Source organism: Cervus elaphus, chromosome 13 (assembly GCF_910594005.1).
Source record: "Cervus elaphus chromosome 13, mCerEla1.1, whole genome shotgun sequence".
Taxonomy (NCBI): Eukaryota; Metazoa; Chordata; class Mammalia; order Artiodactyla; family Cervidae; genus Cervus; species Cervus elaphus.
In genome coordinates this window covers 9,520,433-9,547,221 of record NC_057827.1, presented here as the reverse complement: position 1 = coordinate 9,547,221, position 26,789 = coordinate 9,520,433, and the positions used below count along the sequence as shown (strand labels likewise).

General features: G+C 45.8%; 1 protein-coding gene across 2 annotated transcripts in view; it reads right to left on the bottom strand.

Annotated features, from left to right (window-relative positions):
- Nucleotides 1–423: 423 nt before the first annotated feature.
- CHSY1 (chondroitin sulfate synthase 1) overlaps nucleotides 424–26,789 on the bottom strand; it is an 87,452-nt gene continuing 61,086 nt past the window's right edge. For both annotated transcript variants that reach the window (XM_043922577.1, XM_043922578.1), the window contains exon 3: nucleotides 424–3,412. In XM_043922577.1, the coding sequence (XP_043778512.1) occupies nucleotides 1,820–3,412 (1,593 nt within the window). In that variant the 3' untranslated portion in view covers nucleotides 424–1,819. The remainder of the gene's footprint in view (nucleotides 3,413–26,789) is intronic.

Genomic DNA, 26,789 nt, shown 5'->3' with positions numbered 1-26,789 from the left:
AATTCACATCCACAAAGCTTGCTGCTTTGGCGTCAAAGATCTTACTTTGTTTGATTCTTAGATTATATGGGAACTGTGGGCAATTTATTCTGTAGCTAGATCCACCCTAAAATCCTGAGCACATTTATGCACACAGTACCAGCAAGTGGGCACTTGTTAAAATGCAGATTCTAAGGGGCCTAGCAGGTTCACTAAGGGGCCCTGAAAGATACACTTATGTCAAGAAGCCAGAGGGGGCTTGGATCTGGTTTGAAGACCTTTGTTCTATAAAACACAGATTCAGCAAGTTCTTTAAGAACAACATAAGATGACGCATTCATTCCAGCAAAAAAAGAGAGGAAAGAGGCACTTGAAAGTTTCATTTCATTCCCAACTGCAGTGCACATAAATATTTCCCTCAAATAACTTGAAAAACCTTATGAGTCAGTGTTTAAGATTTTTACTATCCAAATGTAATAAAATTCTTCAGCTAAAACAGGAGTAATGAGACAAAATGGTTTTGAAAAGTACAATAGAAAAATATTGTCCACTGGTTTATTTTTCCAAATGAGCAATAGGCTATTTACAAATAAGCAGATCTCCAATGATGTATATTAAAATGACAAAACTATTACTGTTTGAAATCTAAATGAAAAAAAAATTTATTAAGGCACATTTGTTCCGTGAGTCTAACAAACTTTCTGGTGTAATGACAGATTCATTTCACTTTTGTCCCCAAAACACATGAGCACCAGGATTATCAAAGAACACTCAATATTTAGTAAAACAGTAAGGAATGTAAAAATTGAGGACAGGGAAGAGTTTTTAAAAAGAAATCTTTGGAGATCAGTTTACTGCAAATAAAATATACTAAACACTCCTTATACACATAAATACTAATAACTAACGGGTACTTGGGAAATGGTAGAGCTCTAAACAATGGATATTAAATAAATTAAAGGTATTTCAGATACAAAGGATAGAACAAAACAGTAATTAAAAATGAGACACCCATCTCCGTCAACATAACACAGATAGGATGAAGTGAACAAAATCAGATACATTTCCCCCCAATGCTTTCATTAGGGTTAAGTTTTGTTTATTTTGTTTAACCTTGCATACATTAGATTTATGGTAATAATTCTTTGCCATTCTAAATATTTATATTTTATCTTTTAAAAAGAAGGGTCTGGAGAAGAAAAAGTGCCAGATCCTTCTTGAAATCTAATGCCAGGTCCATCAGGCCACACTAATTGCAATAAGAACAGCCATCTATCTTATTATGTTTTCCTGCTTCCCTTGTTTTGAAAAATGAGACAAGTTTTGGGGAAACAACCACGTTTGGAAAGCTCTTGAGGATGATGACACAGTTACTATCACATTTCCTTATTTGACAACCGGAACATGAAATGGCTTAAAAAAACTGTTGTAAAAAAGACAAAAGGTAGAATCTGTGCAAAGTTAACAGTCAAAACAAAACATTTATCAGAGTTACAGTGTTTTGTTACAATAATACTTTGCAGTAACGTTCATGTTTTCTGCCATAGGACTATAGCAAAGAGGTCTGAAAAAGAAATATTAAAAAAAAGTTTTGCTCCTCAGGTACATTTCAAGTCATAATTAAGCACATCTGCTACATAATGTTTAGCAAGAAAATGTGTTCAAAAGGCAAACATGATCACATTTTTGTTCAAAAAGCTCAATCTTCAAGGAGTCCTTTGTAAGAAAACCATGTGTAAAATATATCCCCTTGTATGGACTTCAAAAACTGATCGTACAAAAAAATTTTTGAAAAATAAATTAGATTAATTAAAAATGTCCTTTCCAGCAAAGCTGGACATTAGGCTGTCCTCACTGAGCCGTTATTATTGCTGCTTTTACTATAATTTGGGTCATTTTTCTCTAGCCACATTTCAGCCAACTGCTGTGTGGACCCATATGTTGACGCTTTGGACCCCAAGCACATTTTGTACTGTTTTGGATCAAGGTTGGGATCACAAAAGACAGGATGGTGGACATGGACTACTCCTACTTCTTGGCTCCTAAATGTCTTCAAACCTGCCTGGACAACCTTGTTGAAAAGGTCAACATCCTCAAGCCCCCAGCCTTGGATAGAAACATCAAAGCCACCTACTCGGACGAGATCGCCCTTATAAATACAAGTGATGCCAAACCCATAGTTTCTCCAGAATCCAGTTTTTTGAGTAAAGGCAAAATGGTTGTCACTGGGAACCTTCCCACTATAAACAATCTTTGGATCGTACTGGCTAAAGATGATTGGAAAATATATTTGTTGGCCCAGAACTGTATTTGCTCGACATCGCTGAAGAAATTCTGCAGTAAATACAAGGTCAACATCACAAAAGAAGAGCAAAGATTCATTATTGAACTGGGATGATCCCACTTCTAGGGCCAGAGCTCTTGAAAATTCTCCAGACACGGGCAAAATCTGCATGTCAGCTTTAGGGTACTTAATGCGGTAGTCTCTCATGAGTTCAACTTGCTTGGCCTTGTCGGGGTTGGAGTCAGAATTGAAGAGCAGAACAACGAGCTTGACGTTCTGATTCGGAATGAGGCACGTCTTCTCAAAGTTCCCCATAAATCTCACAAACATGTCAAACCGTCCAGACAAAGGAATCAGTATATTGATCTTTTTCTCTTTGGGTTCTTTGTGCTCATTCTTGGACCCAGGAAGCTGAAAGGGAACAAGCTTCTTCAGGGAATTGGAGAGAAAGGACAAGGATCCGGATTCTTGATTGATTTTGTTGGCCAATTCCTTTGCGTCCAGCTCCTCGTGCTCCACAAACTGGATCTTGCTGAAGGTCTGCTGTAAATACGCGTGCCTCCGCACAGGGACCGTCATCTTCTTCCCTTTGTGCTTTTTGTACAGAAGCAGCAAGTCCAGAATGTACTCGGCCCCATACATGGGGTTCACTCGGCGATAGCCGTACTGTATCTCCTTAAAATCAATAATGCGCCCTCTGGTCTTGGCATTGGCGTTGATCATCTCCATGACCTGCATGACGATGTCATCCAAGGCCTCGCGCTGTGCAGAGTCCATCCCTCTTCGCGGGGGCTGGCTGTCAGCAGCTGAATACAAGTATTTCCCAGTCAGAAATTCCCACTCCAGGATCTCCTCTCGTTGGCGGGGCTGGAACCTCATGAAGGAAGGGGGGATTCCCAGCTGGAGGTCTTCTTTATGGACCTCGGTGTTGCTGTATTTGCTCATCAGGACAATCTCGCGGTGCAGCTGGATGGTGCGGTGGCGAAGCTCAGCGATCTTGCGGCTGAGCATGTAGCTGTGAAGCCTGTACTGGTAGGGTGGGTTTTTGTTCGGGTGCAGTGTGATGGCGCGGTGAATTTTACTGTTATGGAGATCCCTAATGTACCCCTTCTTGTTCTGTTCATAGTTCTCATAAAAAAGCTGCTGCATCTGTGAGGAAATAAACAAGATTTCTATTAGTAATATGTGGCTGAGTGTCCCCCCCCCCCTTCTTGTACGTCCTTATATATCTGCATACTCTGTATTATAAATCTTTCTAAATGAGTCAGAGCATACCTAAGATTCTAGGTAAAGCTCGAAATACAGCAGTGAGAGTAGAAGAATAGTACACTGCTTACAGAAACAAGACTTCATCAATAACCAAGCTGGTCAATACAATTCTGTAGGCAAATGGAACTATGAAAAAAAGTTTTTCCATAAAGTAAAAGTACAATCTTGAGCTCACAGTGCACCAACTCAGCCTACTTGGAAGAGAACGCCACCTTTAGCCCCCACCAAACCTGGGAAGGGGACCGGAGAGCCAAGGTCCCCTCCCTGAAGACTGGCACCCACAGGAGCTGCCATCGAAACAGGAATACACCGCTATCAGCGGGGTGAAAAGGAGAACTCCAGGAGAATGAGCCGAACACAGACAAATGCTGCTTCCAGGGAGCTGAGCAGAAAGAAAACCACCCAGCCACACGCAGAAAGAGGCCTGCCACTTGGCAGGGCATGCTGTGGTAAAACCGAGGGTCAGCGAGGTTGCCAGGACCACACTCTGAGAGTCCCTGTGTGTTCCTAGGCAGGCCTGAGAGGGCCGGCTTGCTGGCCACCAGGTCTTAAGCGCCAGTGCAGAGCTGAAGGGCAGGCAAGGCAAGGGGGATCGTTACCCCATCCGCTCTCCCTCTGTCTTAGGACACTGGCTGGGGAAACAAAAGTGTGAGGTCCTTCAGCCAAAACAAGGTCTGTTGCCTCAAGCTAGATAGGGAATATACTTAATTACCCAGTACATTCAAGCAACAGAATGATGATCTTTACAAAGCCTTCTAGAACCAATAATTTAAAAATTTGCAAAAAATGTTTTAGTAAAAATAACGTTTGCAGCTGGTATCTGATAACCTAGCCTTTGTTTCATTTGTGGCTCAACTTTGTTTTTCTGAACATGTTACTAAAAACTAACTCTTGACAAGGGTACATGGATTTGGATCAAGAGTTTATTTGCCTCTGGACAGTTGTATTTTTGACTTTTTTTTTTTTTCTTGAGCCACTGAAGTTATAATAGAAAAATACAGATTAATATTTTTACACCGCATTTTCTTTTTCTATACAATTACCACAGGCTACCAATAAATGAAGCCAATAAGAGCTAAAAAAAGAGAAATGCTTTCAAAGAATGGGGTAAGCAGGGGAAAAAAAGGCACACATGTAACGCTCCTGGTGTTGAGCAGGGGCTCTGCGCACACCCACCGGCTCAATTCCCTGGAGCCGTGAGTCTGCTGGACGCGGACCACCTACGTCCTGTCCTTGGAAGAGCAAGCCAGCCTGGAACTCATCATTTCCGACTGTGCTCTCCATGTCATCTCCATGTCACCTGCACATGGAATTATCCAATGAAATAATTTCCAAATGTTACAGTTCAGTGGAACAGGTAGTCAAGCAAAAAAAGAAGGAAAGAAAAGGAAGCAGAGAGCGTGTCTCTAATGTTGGAGAGAGCACCACCCTTCTCAATTGAGCAGCAGGCACACGGGGTGCTCACCCACATGTGTGCAAGCGCCCACTCGCTGTTTCTCTTAGCACAAACAGCACTTAATTACTTAAAACACCCAACTTAGTAAATGACCTGATTTGCTGAGACGTCTTGCAGTAACTGATGCTTGAACTCCTCCAGCCCCGGATAGACAGGCCACAGAATGATAAACAAGAAAAGTGACAAGGTTTGGATGATGATCATAAGGACCATAAGAATTTAACTTTCTTTTAATTTCACTCTTTAGACAGGTCACAACAAAAGAACTTTAATGAAATTCCTATTGAAAGTATTTTCACCATTCATTTTCTAGTTGGGCTAATTTCTGGGGAAGAAGTACATGGCTCCAAGGTGACAAGTGAGTGTCCTCTGAGGATTCAAAACCACGAAGAAACACTGGGGAAAACCCTTTGCAGATGCTAAAGATAAGAAACAAATACCTTCAATTATTTCCTTCCTCTGACCCTAACCCCTATATGTCCCAATAACTTGAGGTTATTCTTACAGTTTAACAAAGTCAGCCTTTACAACACCAAATTAGCTAGGCGAGACACCTGACCCCACTTCCTCCTCCTGAGGACTCCACCTCATGAGAAGAGTCACTCAAAGGTCAAGCAACATCCTCATCACCGCAAAGAACTCGGCAAAACCCAATGCTCTGAGGTCAGGGAAAAGTACAGTCACCACTGTAAGCTATATGATGGAAGGTTTCCTAACGATTTTGGCAGAGACTTTAAATATTTGTTATAATTACAAATTATTTCCATTTTGCCTGCTTATAACTTCCAAAGTTTTGAAAATGAGCGCGAAGAACCATGACTGTTTTGGAAAGGTCCCTTTTACATTTTCAAGAATTCAGACACAGCGGGCCATCAGCCTGGCCGTAAAAGCTGCTTTCCAACACTGAGGATGCCCTGAAGCAGGTGGGCTCCTTCCTCGCCCTGCACTGCCAACCCTATCTGCACCGGCGTCTCAACTCTGCTCTGATCCCGCCCTGCTGGCTGATGTCTCGGTCTCCCAATGGGCCTCCTCACAGAATTCTGTTCTTTCCTCAATTCTGCACAGTACCAAAACCAGTCCTCTTAAAATATAAATCAGAGGCTTAAGGCTAAAATATGAGTGGTAGAAGCCACATGAGTCTCCTTCCCAAATGCTCTTAAAAGAGAATAAAGAAATGCAAAAGGAATAAACTCGTAAGGACCAAGAAAATGGGGTCACAAATGCAGAAGACAGGAAATGTCCCCAAATTCTGAGAAAATGGAGCATGAAGGAAGTTGAAACCTAACAGACTGCTCTGAAGAGTAAGCCAATTTATTTAATCCTGAGAACCCTGGGAAAAGATACTGGTGCTGCAAAAAGTAGGGGTGGGGGAGCTCCAGGGCTGAGCACAAGGAGAGTGGGGGAGCTGGGAACACGGAGCAGGGAGAGGAGGAGGGGCTGGGAACACGGAGCAGGGAGCGGAGGCGCGGGGAACACGGAGCAGGGAGAGGAGGGGCGGGGAACACGGAGAGGAGGGGCGGGGAGCACAGAGCAGGGAGAGGAGGGGCGGGGAGCACGGAGCAGGGAGAGGAGGGGCGGGGAACACGGAGAGGAGGGGCGGGGAACACGGAGAGGAGGGGCGGGGAGCACAGAGCAGGGAGAGGAGGGGCGGGGAGCACGAAGCAGGGAGAGGAGGATCGCGGAACACGGAGTAAGAAGAGGAGTGGCTGGGAGCACGGAGCAGGGAGAGGAGGGGCGGGGAGCACGGAGCAGGGAGAGTGGGGAGGGGCTGGGAGCACGGAGCAGGGAGAGTGGGGAGGGGCGGGGAGCACGGAGCAGGGAGAGTGGGGAGGGGCTGGGAACACGGAGCAGGGAGAGTGGGGAGGGGCGGGGAACACGGAGCAGGGAGAGTGGGGAGGGGCGGGGAACACGGAGCAGGGAGAGGAGGGGCGGGGAACACGGAGAGGAGGGGCGGGGAGCACAGAGCAGGGAGAGGAGGGGCGGGGAGCATGAAGCAGGGAGAGGAGGATCGCGGAACACGGAGCAGGGAGAGGAGGAGGGGCTGGGAACACGGAGTAAGAAGAGGAGCGGCGGGGAACACGGAGCAGGGAGAGGAGGATCGCAGAACACGGAGCAGGGAGAGTGGGGAGGGGCGGGGAACACGGAGCAGGGAGAGTGGGGAGGGGCGGGGAACACGGAGCAGGGAGAGTGGGGAGGGGCGGGGAACACGGAGCAGGGAGAGGAGGGGCGGGGAACACGGAGAGGAGGGGCGGGGAGCACAGAGCAGGGAGAGGAGGGGCGGGGAGCATGAAGCAGGGAGAGGAGGATCGCGGAACACGGAGCAGGGAGAGGAGGAGGGGCTGGGATCACGGAGCAGGGAGAGGAGGATCGCAGAACACGGAGCAGGGAGAGTGGGGACGGGCTGGGATCACGGAGCAGGGAGAGTGTGGGAGCTGGGAGAACGGAGCAGGGAGAGGAGTGGCTGGGAGCACGGAGCAGGGAGAGGAGGGGCGGGGAACACGGAGAGGAGGGGCGGGGAGCACAGAGCAGGGAGAGGAGGGGCGGGGAACACGGAGAGGAGGGGCGGGGAGCACGAAGCAGGGAGAGGAGTGGCTGGGAGCACGGAGCAGGGAGAGTGGGGAGGGGCGGGGAACACGGAGCAGGGAGAGTGGGGAGGGGCGGGGAACACGGAGCAGGGAGAGTGGGGAGGGGCGGGGAACACGGAGCAGGGAGAGGAGGGGCGGGGAACACGGAGCAGGGAGAGTGGGGAGGGGCGGGGAACACGGAGCAGGGAGAGTGGGGAGGGGCGGGGAGCACGAAGCAGGGAGAGGAGGGGCGGGGAGCACGGAGCAGGGAGAGGAGTGGCTGGGAGCACGGAGCAGGGAGAGTGGGGAGGGGCGGGGAACACGGAGCAGGGAGAGTGGGGAGGGGCGGGGAGCACGGAACAGGGAGAGTGGGGAGGGGCGGGGAACACGGAGCAGGGAGAGTGGGGAGGGGCGGGGAACACGGAGCAGGGAGAGTGGGGAGGGGCGGGGAACACGGAGCAGGGAGAGTGGGGAGGGGCGGGGAACACAGAGCAGGGAGAGTGGGGAGGGGCGGGGAACACGGAACAGGGAGAGTGGGGAGGGGCGGGGAACACGGAGCAGGGAGAGTGGGGAGGGGCGGGGAACACGGAGCAGGGAGAGGAGTGGCTGGGAGCACGGAGCAGGGAGAGTGGGGAGGGGCGGGGAACACGGAGCAGGGAGAGGAGGGGCGGGGAACACGGAACAGGGAGAGTGGGGAGGGGCGGGGAACACGGAACAGGGAGAGGAGGGGCGGGGAACACGGAGAGGAGGGGCGGGGAGCACAAAGCAGGGAGAGGAGGGGCGGGGAGCACGAAGCAGGGAGAGGAGGATCGCGGAACACAGAGCAGGGAGAGGAGGAGGGGGTGGGAACACGGAGTAAGGAGAGGAGGGGCAGGGAACACGGAGCAGGGAGAGGAGGATCGCGGAACACGGAGCAGGGAGAGGAGGAGGGGCTGGGAACACGGAGTAAGGAGAGGAGGGGCGGGGAGCACGAAGCAGGGAGCGGAGGGCGGGGAACATGGAGCAGGGAGAGTGGGGACGGGCTGGGATCACGGAGCAGGGAGCGTGTGGGAGCTGGGAGAACGGAGCAGGGAGAGGAGTGGCTGGGAGACGGAGCAGGGAGAGTGGGGAGGGGCTGGGAACACGGAGCAGGGAGAGTGGGGAGGGGCTGGGAACACGGAGCAGGGAGAGTGGGGAGGGGCTGGGAACACGGAGGAGGGGCTGGGAGCACCGAGCAGGGAGAGGAGGGGCGGGGAGCACGGAGCAGGTATAGCCCCACAGCTCCTCCCACAGAACATCTCAGGAGCGGAGGGAGGCCGTTGGTTGCAGATGCCCAACATCTTTAGAAACTCGCTCCCAGTCACTCTGACATTTAGATGATGGGTCTTTGGCCAGAATTCATGTAGGGTTGCCTGTCGATTGTTCCAAGTAAACTAGCACTGGTGAGTAGCAAATACTGGCGGTTTCTTAATGCATAAATCATTTACAGTAGTTATCCCTGAATTTCCCTGTCTATAGGTTAGCTTTCTTTATTCCTCTGGGGTTACTTCACTGATAAGTACATAAGCCTTAAGTTCAATCTCTCCAAAAATGAAATGTGAACACCTGGGTAGAGATAAGTTCAAAGCTGACAAGAGGGGGATGTGAAGTGAAAGTTGCTCAGTCCTGTCCGACTCTTTGAGACCCCATAGACTGTAGCCTGCCAGGCTCTTCTGTCCATGGAATTCTCCAGGCAAGAATACTGGAGTGGGTATCCGTTTCCTTCTCCAGGGGATCTTTCCAACCCAGGGACTGAACCCAGGTCTCTTGCACTGGAGGCAGATTCTTTACCATCTGAATCACCAGGGAGACAGCAAAGCTACTAGTTTAAAAAAATCTTGCCTACAGAGCTTCCACTTAGTTTTTCAATGCTTCAGTCTCAAGTGACAATCAACAGCCAAGACCATCAGGCAACTGAAAGAGGGTTCCAATGGGATGAGAAGAAACTGCAACCAAAACAAAAACTACGAGGTATTCAAAGAGAAGCTACTGTATCTGTACAACAAAAATAGAGTACTATAGAAAAGAACAATCAGAAAACAAATAAGCACTTGAAATTAAAATAAAATAGCAAAACAAAAGAGTTTAAAGATAAAATTGAAGAATACACCAGAAAATAGAAAAACCAAAACAAAAATGGAACACAGGAGAGAAATGTATTCATTCTAGAAAGAGAAAGCACATGGGGAAGAAAATACAAAAACAGGGTCTAAAATGAAAGTGCTCAGATGCCTGGATTGAATCCTAAGTGCCCAGAACAGAGTACAGATTGGGAACGCTACAGGTAAAACTATTAGAGGAGAAAAAAAAGGCTGCATATAAATAATTCAGAAACTGGAATGGCACTAAACATACACAAAACTAAAGAACAATTTTGTTCCCACCTTCAAAAGTGGGAAGTGAAAATTATTTCTTCATACAGAATTCTCTTCCCAACCAAACTATTCATCAAGTAAGAGGGAAGAAACACTTTCAGGAATTCAAGGACTCACATTTCACCTTGCATCCATTCTTTCCCTGGAAACTGTTAGTGGATGTGCCCACCCAGAACAAGGGGATAAATCTGGAAAGATGACCCAGGATCCAGGAAACAAGGGGAAAACGCAGAAGGAAGAAAAGAGAGCCCAGAAGGACAATGCTGGGAAGTCCTCCCAGAACGGTACTGTGGACTGCAGGTTTGTGTCCCCCCAGACTCGTGTGTCAGGAGGGAGGGCCTTTGGAAGGTGCCTGAGCTTAGATGGCCCACAGTGAGACAGGGGACCTCACTCACAAGGGGGTGGAAGGGAGGAGAGGACACAGCAGGAAAGTGGCTATATGCAAACCACCTAGAGAGTCCTACCAAACCCACAACGCTGACACTCTGATCCTGGACTTCCAGCCTCCAGAACTGTGAGGAACTGCTGCTGTTTAAGCCACTCAGTCTACAGTCTTTCCGTTCTAGCAGCTGGAAGACTGGACAAAGAGCTGGGCAGCAGGCTGAGGGTCCCAGTGCACAGACGGCTCACTGCCTGCATCTCCAGAGCCCAGCACAGCGCTTGACACACTGCAAGATACTCAACCTGAATTAAGGACTCACAGTGGTCTTGAAGCATAGCAAGTATCGAGGAACATAGCTGATGCGGACAGACACCATACAATACCGCTGTGTTCTACTGGTCAGGATACTAAAACCTGAAAAGCAGCAGCATGTTCTGAAAGAGAATGCAGACCACCGAAGGATATAGCTGTCATTTGTTTTTCACTCCCCAGACACCAGTATACAACTGCACGTTTTATTCTTGGCTATCAAAACCCTGCATGAGGAGCGCGAGGTCCATCAGGAGTCCTCTGTGAAAGCAGGTCTTCCAGGCATGACTGGTAATTCTTACAGACTCAATACGACACCATGTTTCCAAACACTTTCAGGGAAACATTTCTCAGAATGTTTTAGAAGCAGTTCATGGCCATTACTTTCATAGTGACTGAACTGTAGACCAGCTCTACCTGCAACAGAGTTTCAGTGTGCTGAAGGCATAAATACAGAGAAGAGAAAATTACTGACTAGCAGGCTTCTGATCCCCTGGAACCACTGCAGACTGAGAATTTTAAGCTATAGTAAAGTTGCTGTAAGCACCTTCTGGCTAAGGTTTGGCTGAAAGAAATGTTGTATTATATTCTGTTTTTCTTTTACTGAGAAGAAATCTGTTGCAAGACAGAGCGCGTATGCACATTTGTGCGTGCGTGTGTGTGTGTGTGTGTGTGTGTTTGTGTTTAGGGGAGGAAGCACTTATTTTATTCCAAAGAAGGCCAAGTCTATACCCAGACTAGTTAGTGCTTCCCCTTCTCAATTCACTCCAAGCAAGTGACTTGGTCCACTAATGCTGCTACAAGATAAATGTTTTAGACAAAGAAGCCAGTCACTTGGCACACAGGATGGAGTGATGTACTTGCTAGGATCTTAAGAAAAGTCTAAATAAATGCCAGTGAAATAGCTCCCTTTCTAAAAGGGCAAATGAAGGTGCAAGTACCTTACAGAGAAGTAGACAAAATATAACAGGTGATGACATGCACCTCCACATAAGTGTATTAATGGCAATAGTCAGACCCTGCCTGAATTGGCTTCCCTTGGCACCTCGTGGTCATTTAGCACATTTAGGAATCTCCTTCAACTTCTATACAAAGCCTTATACCATGCAGAGGTAAGAAATCACTTTCTTCTCACCCTCAATGTGGCACAATAGGAGAGGAGGAGGAAAAATTCAGATTTCAGGGAAACTTTTGAAGAGAGAAATATATACAACAAATGAACTTTCAAATTAAGAACAGAAAAATAAAGCATAATTCAAAGTAAAAATGTCAGTGAGATATGAAGGCCAGGTTAGGGAAGAAGGCTGGAGAATGCTCTGTGACCTGAACCTGAAAAGGAGTCGGGGGCTGGAGGGAGGTCCTGAGAAGCAGCCCGTGCTTAGACGCTGCCCTCCTACCCACCTGCGCAGGCCTGCGGGGCGGCCCTGGCCGGGGGTCAGGGCCCCCGGCATTTACCCCTCAGCGCTGCACCCCACGTCGCCCCGTCCACGGCTCAGCCGAACCCACCTCAGCACTCACAGGTCTCATTTCTGCCTTTGTAGTAGTTCAGGTATCTGCATTTGATTTTGGAATCTCTGGCAAAGCTCTCCTCAAGTTATCTTTGTTTTTACCTTGACTAGTTTCTCTGCTGTTATTCAGGTTTTTCCTACCTTTTGCTTTTCTTTGAAGGTGTCCACTTGCATTTAAGAAGGCATGTTGTGGGTAGGATGAAATTGAACCATTTTGCTCTTAGGCACTTGAATGAGAAATAACTGGATCATTAAGCTGACCATCTATACCACCTATCCGTTGTCCCTCTTTTCCTCATATGGTAGCTAATTCCACTGCTTACTACAATGTTCCCCATTAAGCAGGTAAAATGCAGGTAAGATTTAATTTCTGAACTCCAGGGAATCTTCTGGATTCAACAGGAACGAACTTTTCAGTCTCTAAGAGGAATTAACCATATCATTAAGAAAACTTGGCAATTTTCTGATAATAGAAATAAAACTATCATTTCTCTTAAAGAAAGTTTAGAATATAACAACTTAAAGAATAACGGATAAAAAATACGACTACATACTGACACTTACTGCTTATAACCAATAAGTTATAAGACCTCAGACAAGTTATTTGAATTTTTGGGCCTCAAGTTTTCTCATTATAAAATGATTGTACAGAGGTTCCTTCAAAGTGAAGAATTCTAAGCTCTTATGTGCTAACTGTAGAACCAGTCCCATAGTCATGCCCTGATGTTCTTCAACCCATCCATCCTGATATGGTTGAAGGTGTAACATCAGGATGTTACAGGATTCTACCTTTACCATATCAAACTGTATTAAAGGGTAACAACACATCCCAATGAACTGTTTCCATCTCATAAAAACAAACCTCCAATTATGCTATAAATAAAAAGAGTTAAGAATATGAAATTCATAACCGTTCACTTTAGTAACACTAGAGGTAACAAATATGTAAGTTTTTGGTAATAAAGAATATGTATTTTGCATAGTACCAAATTTAGAGCAAGGATTTATTATTAACAAGTTATTTCAGTGATCTATTACTTGGCACATTCTTTGGAAAAATATTATAAAATGCAAAGTTTAAAAGCACTGCAGAAGAAAACACAAATCAATGCATATAGGTTATTTAATAATCACAAGGAATACCTTTTTGAAAACACTCTAAAGGCTTTTCAAGATGGAGTACCACTGAACGTTTGAAGTTAATTTCCAGTGTCCATAAAACAGCCCTTAATCTTTGATCTAAAAAGCAGCCCCATAATCTTGGATTCCAGAAAATCTCTCTCTTTTCCGGGAGATGTTTCAAGACTCTGAGTCATTCTATTGTAAATCTGAAAGGGGTTAATAAATAGCAAGGTCACTCTATTCCCAGGAACTTCTAGCCAGCTGGGAATAACTATCAACTACCCACGTCTAATCTTTAGTTAACAAACACCTCAATGGTCTTCATTAGCAAATGTCCTTCTTGTCCTCTGCAATGAACATCAACATTCTCATTAAGTCAAGACTCTTCCCATTAACTGTTTACATTAATGTCATCATTAAGTACATATTTCAGCCACATCAATAGACTATCACTGCTCCAGATGGACAGCTATTTCTAACTGTGACTTATGCAGTGTTTTAATTCACTGCACAGAATTTTTCTTACCCTTCTGTCCTGAGAACTGATTTAAAGAAAATATGGATTGTGTAAATGTCAGGAGACCATAACTAGTGGTAGTTTCAAAATAACTATATTCACAAGTTTTAAATACTTAAATTAATAATGTCATAAACCTGCAGGTAGGGTTTCCAGAAACTTTACTGCCTGAAGCAGGATCTTCTGAGATGGAAGAGGAAATCTGTTGATAATTAGGTCAAGATCACTGGTATAAACTGGGCCTATTCCCAGCTCTCAACACATATGGTTACTCTACATGTCCCTATTAGGTCTCTTCTAATTAGTTTTGTGTAGGCTTTGCCAATTTTCATCCAATTAAGTTCAAGGATTAGGTGCTTAGTGTTTTAAAGACTCTATTCAAGAAAGTAAGTTTTCCATGGGAATTAAGCTGGGTCTTTAATGGTAAAAAAAAAAAAAAAAAAAAAGAACTATATGCGTGTCTTGAATGGTTAAATTTTGAAATTTAAAAACAACCTTTTAAAAAAGCCTGACACATTTCAAAATAATTGAGAATTAATCTTGGCAAAGTAAATGAAAACTGTTGGTAGTAATTTAGGACTTCTACATCAGACAATAAAAGTATATGCAGAACTATCTTTAAATGACCAAAGTCTTATGCAAATATAGCACCAAATACCTGACTAAACATTCGCATTAAAGGCACTGTACCATGCAGGGAAAATTCACAAGGCCACATATGAAGAAAGGATACACACACATACACTAACGGCCACAAACAGAGGATACGTGAGCACGTGTACACACACACACACACACTCTGTCTCTCTCATATGCAACAGAGCCCAGCACTGAATAGGCTGACACAGGACACCAGTGGGGGGCTCCCTCTGAAACTCAACTCAGCAGGTACTCGGGTCTAGCCCCCACTGGCCTCTGCTGATCCATCACTCACAGAACCAGCAACTAGCTCTAGTCAACAAGCGACACACTAGCTCTCACACTTGACCAAAAGCCTCCGTGACAAACTGAGTTAAGCTGTGGTCCAGATCACCAAAAAACAAAGCAGAACAAAAATAAAATTAAACAAGAGGGAGTCAGGAGAGCAGGACATACAGGAATATAGCCCTGTGAGGCCAGATTTTTAAAGAGATGCTAAAAATCGGGCTGTTTTGTGTAGAATCTTCTACCTTTTAAATCTCAGCAACCAATTCAAACTAGAAAAAGAAACACACAGGCCAAAATAAGTCTGTGGGTCAAATATGGCCTATAAGTTCATCTCCTGCTGCTGCTGCTAAGTCACTTCAGTCGTGTCTGACTCTGTGCGACCCCATAGACGGCAGCCCACCAGGCTCCCCCATCCCTGGGATTCTCCAGGCAAGAACACTGGAGTGGGTTGCCATTGCCTTCTCCAATGCATGAAAGTGAAAAGTGAAGGTGAAGTCGCTCAGTCGTGTCCACTCTTCGCGACCCCATGGACTGCAGCCCACCAGGCTCCTCTGTTTATGGGATTTTCCAGGCAAGAGTACTGGAGTGGGGTGCCATTGCCTTCTCCCTCATCTCCTTCTAGGATTTTTCAAAAGTCTATTCCTGATCTGTTATGGAATCTCATTCTGTCTAAAGAGATTTTGTACCATTAATATTTTATTTTAAAATATTTTATTTATTTTAAAGCTGAATTTGTTACAGTGTCACTTCTGCTTTATGTTTTGGCTTTTTGGACACAGACACTTGGAGTCTTAGCTCTCTGAAGACGGATCAAACCTGCACCTGCTGTGTTGGAAGGCAAAGTCTTATCAACCACTGGACTGCCAGGTAAGTCCCTGTAGCATTTAACTTTCCACGTTTATCAAGTAATATCTCACCAAAGCCCCCGCTAAAGATTCAAGCGACTTTTAAATTATCAGGGACTAATGAATGACGAGGGCTGTAGTTGCGAGATAAGGCCACCGGGTGAAGGCAGCGAGCAGACTGGGGGAGGGGGCGGTGGGGGAAGCACAGCTGTTACTCTGCACGTCTCACAAAGCAGAGCCACCACTTTAGAACCAATGGTGTGTATTACAGATTCGTTTCACACATTCAAGTCAGTATTTCAGCCAGGTCCGTCTAGTCAAGGCTATGGTTTTTCCAGTGGTTATGTATGGATGTGAGAGTTGGACTGGGAAGAAAGCTGAGCGCTGAAGAATTGATGCTTTTGAACTGTGGTGTTGGAGAAGACTCTTGACAGTCCCTTGGACTGCAAGGAGATCCAACCAGTCCATCCTAAAGGAGATCAGTCCTGGGTGTTCATTGGAAGGACTGATGTTGAAGAAGCTGAAACTCCAATACTTTGGCCACCTCATGCGAAGAGTTGACTCATTGGAAAAGATCCTGATGCTGGGGAAGATTGAGGGCAGGAGGAGAAGGGGACGACAGAGGATGAGATGGCTGGATGGCATCACCGACTCGATGGACATGAGTTTGAGTAAACTCCGGGAGTTGGTGATGGACAGGGAGGCCTGGTTAACTGCAGTTCATGGGGTCACAAAGAGTCGGACACGACTGAGCGACTGAACTGAACTGAACACAGCACTGAGGAATATGCAGTTGAATTAGTGGATCAAGAGTGGGCTTGGGATGCTCAAGTTTAATGAACTCTGTGGGGTTAAAACAACCTGTGTTAAGTCTGAGAAGGGATTCTCAATACACAACCACCACACAAACCCTTGAATTCTTGAAGTTTTCTTTTACAAAAGATTATAAGAAAAACTTTGTTGGAAGGCATTTTGGCAATTTCTTATAAAACTAAATGTATTCTTACTGTATGATCTAACAGTTGCACTTCTTGGTATTTACCAAACTGAACTGAAAACTTGTGTCCACAAAAAAACCTGCACATGGATGATCATAATTGCCAAATCTTGCAATCAGCCAAGATGTCCTTCAGACTGTGTTAGCTGCTCAGTCGTGTCTGACTCTGCAACCCCATGGACTGTAGCCCTCCAGGCTCCTCTGTCCATAGAAGTCTCCAGGCAAGATTACTGGGAAGTCAAAGGGAAAGTCACTCAGTTGTGTCCAACTCTTAGCGACCCCATGGACTATACAGTCCATGGAATTCTCCAGGCCAGAACACTGGAGTGGGTAGCCTTTCCCTTCTCCAGAGGATGTTCCCAACACAGGGATCGCACCCAGGTCTCCAAGGCAGGTGGATTCTTTACCAGCTGAGCCACAGGGAAGCCCGAGAACACTGCAGTGGGTGGCTATTCTCTTCTCCTATGTCCTTCAGTAGGTGGATGGATAAACGGTGATGCATCCAGAAAATGGAATACTATTCAGAACTAAAAAGAATAGTTATAAAGCCGTGAGAAAATATGGAAGAACTGTAAGTGTATGTTACTAAGTGAAAGAAGCCCACCTAAAGAAGCTGCATACCATGTAATACCAACTGCACCACATTCTGGAAAAGACAAAACTGAGGAGCAATAGAAAGACCGATGCTGCCAGCGGGTGAGAGAGAGGCGTGAACAGGTGGGGGCGGGGAAACGACTCCACATGATGCCATAGTGGGGGCCACGTGGCATTACGCACACCTCAGAACCCAGGGAGTGTTCAACACCAAGAGGGAACCTGAGGTGAACTATGGACTCTGGTTAATTACAATGTATCAATGCAGTTTCATAGATTGTAATAAATGTACCACTTTGGAGGGATGTTGATAATTGGGGTGGTTTTGTGCAGTGGGCTGGGAGAGCTGGGGTATGTGGGAACTCAGTACATTTTGCTTCGAAACTAAAACTACAAAAAATGGAGCTTATTACTTAAACAAACCAACAAAACACAGGCCACCCACTAGGGAAAAAAGTCCTCAAAATATTTATGTTAATTAAAACAGATTCTGGCGGAAACAGTAAATCTTTTTTCTCTGGATTGTTATTTATGATCAATTCTTTCATTCTTTCCTTGGTTCATCCATCCACTCACTGCTCTAGACAAAACAAACCATTTAGATAAGCGTATAAAATACTTTACATTTCAGATCCTTTGTGGAAAGAGGTAAGTGAAAATAAAAATGCACATGATTAACTATCACAATGGGTACAATCTTTTGTCCTTTAAGACAGTAATCTAAACTAAAAAGCCTTACAGAAAGAGAACATGTATTCTTTGAGCTTCTGGCCATCTATTACGAGACACCATGCTCCTTTTCGTTTGATTCTCTCCACAAATGCACACATTCTTCACAACTTTAAACCCCTTGAGGGAAAACCTAGTTTTATTCATAAGCCTTTGCCCCATCAGTACTTGCTGAATTAATGAACATCATTTCTCACACCACACAAATGAGGACAGAAAGATTAATTACTTAACAGTAAGTGCTCCAGACAATATTTAAACATAACAAGTAAAAAGCAGCACCAGCTTAGAAATCATTGGAAGGACTGATGCTGAAGCTGAAGCTCCAATACTCTGGCCACCTGATGTGAAGAACTGACTCACTGGAAAAGACCCTGATGCTGGGAAAGATTGAAGGCAGGAGGAGAAGGGGACGACTGAGGATGAGATGGTTGGATGGCATCACCGACTCAATGGACATGAGTTTGAGCAACCTCCGGGAGTTGCTGATGGACAGGGAGGCCTGGCATGCTGCAGTCCATGGGATTGCAAAGAGTCGGACACGACTGAGCAACTGAACTGAACTGATCATCTCATACCAGTTAGATAAATGCTGGAGATGATGCAGAGAAAAGGGAATCCTCCTATAACTATTGGTGGGAATGTAAACTGGTGCAGCCACTATGGAGAATAACATGGGGGTTCCTCAAAAACTAAATGTAGAATCACCACATGATCCAGCAATCCCACTCCTTGCCATATATCCAAAGAAAACTCTAACTGAAAATGATATATGTGCCTCAAGTTCATGGCAGCATTATTTACAATAGCCAAGACATGTAAGCAACCTAAATGTCTATCAACAGATGAGTGGATAAAGAAGATGTCATACGCAGACACATATACACAATGGAATATGATTCAGTTGCCAAAACTAGAAATTATCATACCAAGTGAAATCAGAGAAAGACAAGTATCATATGATATCACTTATATGTAAAGTCTAAAGTATGATACAAATGAACTCATTTACAAAACAGAAACAGCCTCACAGAAAACAAACTTATGGTTATAAAGGGGGAAGTGCAGGGGGGGTGGGTCTAAATTAGGAGTTTGAGATTGGTAGATACAAAGCATTATATATAAAATAAACAACAAAGGACCTACTGTATAGTGCATGTAATAACCTATAATGTAAAAGATGAAAAAGAAAATATATATAGACACAAAGATACATGCACATACTATGTATACACACACACACATAACTGAATCACTCCACTCTATACCAAAAACTAAGACTACACTGTGAAATCAACTATATTTTAATAAAACAAATTCTAAGACAACCTACCTCCCTCATACAACCATTCAACGGAACTCTGTTATTAGAAGTTACACGTGAGAATGCAGGGCTTTTCCTCCAAAGGGTTCTTCAGGGGCACTGGACTTTGTAACAGAGGCCTCTCACCTCCAACCCATAAAGGCAGGCAGGCATTAGTAAGCGGCGCCTCTGGGAGGGTCGGGCTCACGTGTAAGGCTGTGGGGGTCCTGCTGCCCCGCGCATCCCACACATGGTGTGGGGTGGGGTTGGTGGTGCAGGCCCCCGGGGATTCACCCTGCAGGGCCAGAACAGGCAGTGTGCAAAGAGCAGGTGACACAGGAGGCTGAGGGCCAGAAGGTGGGAGACTGGGCAGAGGGGGCTCTGCAGACTCAGGAAGGGAAGGCGCTCAGCCAGGGGCTATCAGAGCCAAGCCTGGTCAGAAGCAGCTGGGCAGGGAGGTGCTGCAGAGGGCGCAGCAGGTCAGACAGGAGAGGACGCGCTCCCGGGAGCTGGCGCCCGTGCACTCCACACTCACCCACCCTGCCAGAGCAGACCGTGGCCGGCTCCCTGAGCTCCGGTGCCCCAGGGGCCGTGTTTCCTCCAGCCCACAGGTCCTACTACAGTGCCTCCAGGCCGGCTCACAGCGAGGCTCGTTCATGTGGCTGTGGGGCCAATGTAAGTTAGTTACATAACAGAGAGAGAGAGAGAGAGTGTGTGTGTGTGTGTGTGTGTGTGCGCTTCTGTGAAGAGAAGAGGGGAGGGGAGAGAGATGGACAGAATTTTAACAGCATGATCTTATCAAAGGTTTAAAAGCAGGAAGTGACTACCGCAAACTTTCTGAATTAAGTGTGTGTCTGTGTGTGTGTACACCAAAGGGGCTTGCCAGGGGGTGCTCGTGGTCAAGAGTCCACCTGCAATACAGGAGACCTGGGTTCGATCCCAGGGTCATGAAGATCCCCTGGAGGAGGGCATGGCAACCTACTCCAGTATTTTTGCCTGGAGAATCCCATGCACAGAGGAGCCCGGCAGGCTACAGTCCGTGGGGTCACAAAGAGTCGGACTGAAGTGAGTTAATATATACATACACACACACGCACAGTGGGACCAAAATTTGCCAGGCAGTATAAGAGCAAAGAGAAGAATGAAGAAGCCCCGATTTGATGTGCACACAACACAAAATATCCTGGCACCAAGGAAGAGGGGACAGGGCCAGCAGCGATGTCCCACCCTGCCGGAGCGGTGACTGCTGCTGCCTCGGCCACGCGCGGACTGCCTCTCAGCAGGGAGCAGCCGGGGCACTGAGGCTGAGCACTGGGGGGCACTGAGTCTCAGCAGGGAGCAGCTGGGGGCACTGAGTGTCAGCACCGGGGGTCACTGAGTCTTAGCACTGAGGGGCACTGAGTCTCAGCAGGGAGCAGCCGGGGGCACCGAGTCTCAGCACCAGGGGGCACTGAGTCTCAGCACCAGGGGGCACTGAGTCTCAGCAGGGAGCAGCCGGGGGCACCGAGTCTCAGCACCGGGGGGCACTGAGTCTCAGCAGGGAGCAGCCACAGGCACTGAATCTCAGCACCAGGGGCGTGCCGGGAGAGGGGGGCCTCTTCAGGGACAGTGCCACTTGCACTTGGAGCAGATCCCATACCGCCCTCTCCACCCACTTCCTTCCTCCTCAAAGCTGCTTAAAGGCAGCCCATAGCCGCCAGCCCTGGCCCAGCACCAGAACCAAGTGGGATCCAAGTGCCAGCCCAGTTGTCTTTAAAGCAGAAGTAGCTTAAAAGCATTGAGTAATTTCCCCCATGCCCTCTGGATGGAGTGACTGAGTGTTGGACAGCAAAACCATTATTAGAAACAGGAGTTAAGGAATCTCTAAGTCAGAAAACTGAAAAGAAAACTGGCTGCAAAAACAAGAAAGGGTAACTTTTATTTTATCACTAACGTTTATTTACACATGGGCCTGGGGTACTCTATATTGAAAGAAAACAGAATGATGAGAAAGTTCATTCCTGGTAAAGTTATCTCCACTAATTAAGAGTTTATCCTCTTGTTTTTTAGCCTGTTCACTTATCAACACATTTCACATGGTGGACCTCTGCTGAGATACATTTAAGCAGGCTAGATAATGTTTTGAAATAATATATTTTAATGAATGCATTTAAAATGATAACTTCTAAATTAATTTTCCTCTGAATTCTGTGGCCAGTACAACTCCTGAGCCATCAATCTTGCCCTTAGGGCCCTTGTTTCCTACCTAATATTCTGCACCTTTACATACTAGGTTGGCCAAAAAGTTCAGGTTTTCTATAACATTGTATGAAAAACCCAAATGAAGTTTTTAGCAAGCTAATATAACTAATAATCAAGTACTGGAAAGAGAATGGGCTTCCCTGGTAGCTCAGCTGGTCAAGAGTCTGCCTCCAGATCCCCCAGAGAAGGCGCAGGCTACCCACCCCAGTACTCCTGCCTGGAGAATCCTCGTGGACAGAGCCTGGTGGGCTACAGTCCACGGGGTCGCCAAGAGTCAGACGGGACTGAGTGACTAAGCACAGCACAGAAAGAAAATGGGATAACTGCTCCTAAACACCAAATGCAGTGGAATTTAATCACACCAAGAACTTGCTACTCCTACTGGGAAAAGAACCACTACACATGAACGGTCTCTGAGCTCCTGCACACCCCACTGTCTAACCTTGTCACTCTTTCCAAATGAAGTCACAGCCTCCCACAGTGCGTGTGTGTGTCTGGCTGAGGCGAAGGGGAGACAGTGAGAGCCGTGAGCGGGGCTGAGGGGAATAACCATTGGGGTCTTTAAAGTCAGAAATCTACTTCAAGAGTGTATTTCTGAAAAGGAGGCCAAGAAAATATGCCATCTACCTGTCTGCCGTAAGTTCTGAATAGATCCACAACGTGTTCCTTATTAAAGACTTATTAAATGAAATAAGGGGGGATTTCATGAATGAAGTGTAGTGTTCATTTCAAAAACCTCCACTGTAAGCCAGGTGATTCTTTGAATGCCATCCTGCAGAAACACTTAACTTGCTCATGATGACTATTTTCAAACCTTTAAAAATTATTATAAAGTAATACACAGCCATTATAAAATGCAAAAAAGAGAATCACTTACCCTAAAGAGGGTTGCAGAGGATGAGATGGTTAGATAGCATCACCGATTCAATGGACATGAATCTGAGCAAACTCTGGGAGATGATGAAGGACAGGGAAGCTGGGTGTGCTGCAGTGTATGGGGTCACAGAGAGTCAGACATGACTTTAGTGACTGAACAACAGCAACTACTCTGCTGACACTTGGAAGATATTCGTTCTAATGCACACACATCTTTATTCACGTATAAGACAAAGATTCTGAGCAGAGCCCTGTGGGGCTCCTAGGTATAAAAGCTTTCCTATGTCCCCCATTAATCTGATTACAGGAATTAGGCTTCATTCAGCCTCTAAGACCTTCTCTGAGTTCCAACTGGTAAATTCAAGCAGCTGCTAATTAGGGAAGGGAGGTGATCCAAGACAAGGTAGAAAGAGCCAAGGGAAACCACAGCACAGCTGTGGGGTAAGGTCCTGATTCCCCATCAAGGTATACACACAGTATCTTTGAGCTGTTTTGCAGATACCGAAGCTCCCACCAAGTGGGAGAAGTTCACAGTTAACAATGTATGCCATGGGCTCTCTGGTAGCTCAGCTGGTAAAGAATCTGCCTACAATGCAGCAGACCCCGGTTCAATTCCTGGGTCGGGAACATCTGCTGGAGAAGGAAAAGGCCACCCACTCCAGCATTCTGGGGCTTCCCTTGTGGCTCAGCTGGTAAAGAATCTGCCTGCAAGGCGGGAGACCTGGGTTCAATCCCTGGGTGGGGAAGAGCCTCTGGAGAAGGGAAAGGTTACCCACTCCAATATTCTGGCCTGGAGAATTCCATGGACTGTATAGTCTGTTGGGGTCACAAAGAATCTAACATGACTGAGTGACCTTCACTCTTACTTTCATCCTACCCACAGCATGAAGACCCCAGACTGATGGGAACCAGAAGGTTGATGCTGCTGATTTCCACTTTACCTCACCACCAACCAATCAGAAGGTCTATGACCTGATTATGCCCTCTTTAACCCATTACTATAAAACTTCTCATTACTCTCTCCAATGGGGGACACACAGTTTTGGGGGCACAAACCTGCTGTGGCCTGGCCTAGCAAAGCAATAACGCTCTTCTTTTCTACTTCACTCAAAATTCTTTCTCTGAGATTTAATTTGGAGTTGGGTACAGAGGCCAGATTCGGCTTCAGTAACAAAACCAAATTATACTTGGTAAATTAGGTAGTGTGTATATACTTATTTTATAAACACACCACACTTGAGTAATAATTCTACTTTTGACCATTTTATTTTCTTGAAACAACACTGACTGCTAAATAAAATCAAGCTATCAGGACTTTACGCAAAGAAAAAGAGTCACTAAAATTATAAGTCATAAGGAAAGCAAAAATTTCATAGAAGCAAGAAAGCTGAAAGGTTAAAAGTAAAGGAATAAGTCATATGTCAACCAAAGGCTAGAAGTACAAATTTCTTTCATTAAAAAAATCTTTGGTGGGGGAAAGAGTATCAAGTGAAGAGAATTTCATAAAGATTTAGAATCGAATTCAAGTTACATATTACGTTGACCCAAGTTCAGTTCAGTCGCTCAATTGTGTCCGACTCTTTGCGATCCCATGGACTGCAGCACGCCAGGCCTCCCTGTCCATCAACAACTCCCGGAGCTTGCTCAAACTCATGTCCATTGAGTCGGTGATGCCATCCAACCATCTCATCCTCTGTCGTCCCCTTCTCCTCCCGCCTTCAATCTTCCCCAAAATCAAGGTGTTTTCTAATGAGTCAGTTCTTCGTATCAGGTGGCCAGAGTATTGGAGCTTCAGCTTCAGTCCTTCCAATGATTTCTAAGCTGCTGCTGCTTTTTCCTTGTTACATTTAAATATTGTCTGGAGCCACTTTCTGTCCTCATTTGTGTGAAATGTGAGAAATGATGTTCATTAATTCAGCAAGTACTGATGGGGCAATGGCTTATGAATAAAAACAGGTTTTCCCTCAGGGGGTTTAAAGTTGTGAAGTAATTCACCATGAACTACAGACACATTCCTAGAATACAAAGGAGCAATATATATTTAGTTTTAATTATTTTAGTTTTTGTTGTACCTTACTTTCAAGTACAATCAATGTAACGGCTTTCCCATGGCACCAGTGATAAAGAGTCTGCCTGCCAATGCAGGAGATTTAAGAGATGCAGGTTCGATGCCTGGTTCAGGAAGATCCCCTGGAGGAGGGCACGGCAATCCACTCCAGTATCTTGCCTGGAGAATCCCATGGACAGAGGGGCCTGGTGGGCTACAGTCCATAGGGGCACGAAGAGTCAAACAGGACTAAAGCAACTTAGCATGCATGCAAGCAAGTACAATGCAAATACTCAAGTATCACAGATTTTGCTTTATTTCTTCCCAAAGAAGGTGGTGCTGTGTGTGCTCAGTCGTGTCCAACTCTTTGAGACCCCATGGACTGCAGCCCACCAGGCTCCTCTGTCCATGGGATACTCCAGGCAAGAAGACTGGAGTGGGTTGCCATTTCCTCCCCCCCCAAAAAGGTGGTATTAATCTATTTTCCCTCAAATTATTGGTAAATTTGACTGCAAAGTTGACAATCTCAAATTGGCACCTGCCATCTACAACAATTAGATCATGCTGCTGCAACTGCTGATCCTCAATCCTTGCTGAGAGGAGTTCAGGGTGGAGGGCAGACACAAGGTGCTCTGTGCTGGGGGTGGGGGCGGGGGCTGGAAAGCAGATCCTCAGATAGTCAGAGTTTCAGGAGCTGATTTTATGAGCCCAGTTCTTGTATCTCCCCATAACTAGAAAAGCACTAAAATCCTTTATAGTGACAACTGTTCCTCGTGACTAGCAAAGCTCCACGAGACTAGCAGAAACCTTCTAGAAAGATACGTGCTTGACTGCATGCATTCCCCCATCACCAAAATCACATATATACTGACCGTTCCCCCCTGCCTCTTCAGAGCAGTTTCTCAGAGCTATCTGAGGTGCTGACTCCTGAGCTGCAGTCCTCATTTTGCCCCAAATAAAACTTAACTCACAACCCTCACATTGTACATCTTTTTTCAGTTGACAAACCCATTAATTATATTTTCTTTAAGCTTTATAATAGTAATAAAGCATTTCCATGCTCCCCAAACGGAAGTTTAATCACAAATGCATTCCCAGTCTCAGTGTTACAGTAGGGGTAAAGTTAAAAGGCACATAAAATAAATTTAAAAGGAGATACCCCAAAGGAAACTCCCAGCTGGACTGATTTTCTAGTTTCATACTATAACTCAAGAATATTCCTAAGTCCTTACATTATATCCTACTATTACAGCCACTATGTTTTTCCATGAGAGAAAAACTCAGGGGAAGTATCTAAGGGCACCCTAAATTATGGCACTTATATAAAGTTAATTAATTAAGACCAAAAAACCATACTACATATAATAAAACCGAAATTACGAATGAAAGGGAGCCCCTCATAGAACTGAGTTTCCCTGCAAGCTTATCATTAACCTTTCTATCTGAAACAGTAAAGTTTCTATCAGAAACTTTCAAGTCGCTTTTCTGTTCCCCTCAGGACTAAGGCTATCAAAGTAAACAGGATAATACTGAAACCCAGCAGGACCCTGCCAAGCCCACCCTGGTACAAAAGCCCCCTCCAAGTTCCCTGTTTCTTGTCTGTAGAAAAAAGTCTTTAGTCTCCCAAGGCCTTCCCTGAGTTAACAAAAAGGAGACTCAATTAGTAACTAATTAGCAAAGTGAGAGATTATAGAAACAAAGGAACAGCAGTCAAGCAAGAAAAGTCATGATAGGTCAACAATCTCATGCAAATCTTCCAGTTGTTCTACAGAAACATCCCAGGTGGAGGATGGTGAGGACAAACGCAGGCCCCAGACTGCCTGGAACCAGAAGGTTCATGATTAAGATCCCCAAAACACCACCCTGCTACCTCACCGCCAGCCTGTCAGAAGAAATCCTTGCTCTGCACCCCTCACCCCTTTAAAGGCAACCTAATGTTGCCTTTAAAAGCTCTTCCCTGAAAGCCATCAGGAAGTTCAGATCTATTGAGTATGAGCTACCTGTTCTCCAGGCTCTCTGCTTGTTTGTCTTTAGTCGCTCAGTTGTGTCCGACTCTTTGCGACCCCATGGACCATAGCCTACTCCTCTGTCCATGGAGGATTCTCCAGTCAAGAACATGGGAGTGGGGTGCCATGCCCTCCTCCAGGGGAGCTTCCCAACCCAGGAATTGAACGCAGGTCTCCCATGTTGCAGGTGGATTCTTTACTGCCTGAGCCACCAGGGAAGCCCTGCAAATGACACCCTGCAAATAAATGCTGCACTTTTCTTCACCACAATCTGGTGTCAGTAGACTGACTGGTTTTGCTGCTCATGGACCCAAGTTTGGTTTTGTAGTTCAGTTCAGTCGCTCAGTCATGTCCGACTTTTTGCGACCCCATGGACTGCAGCACGCCAGGCTTCTCTGTCCATCATCAACTCCCAGACCTTTCTCAAACTCATGTCCATGA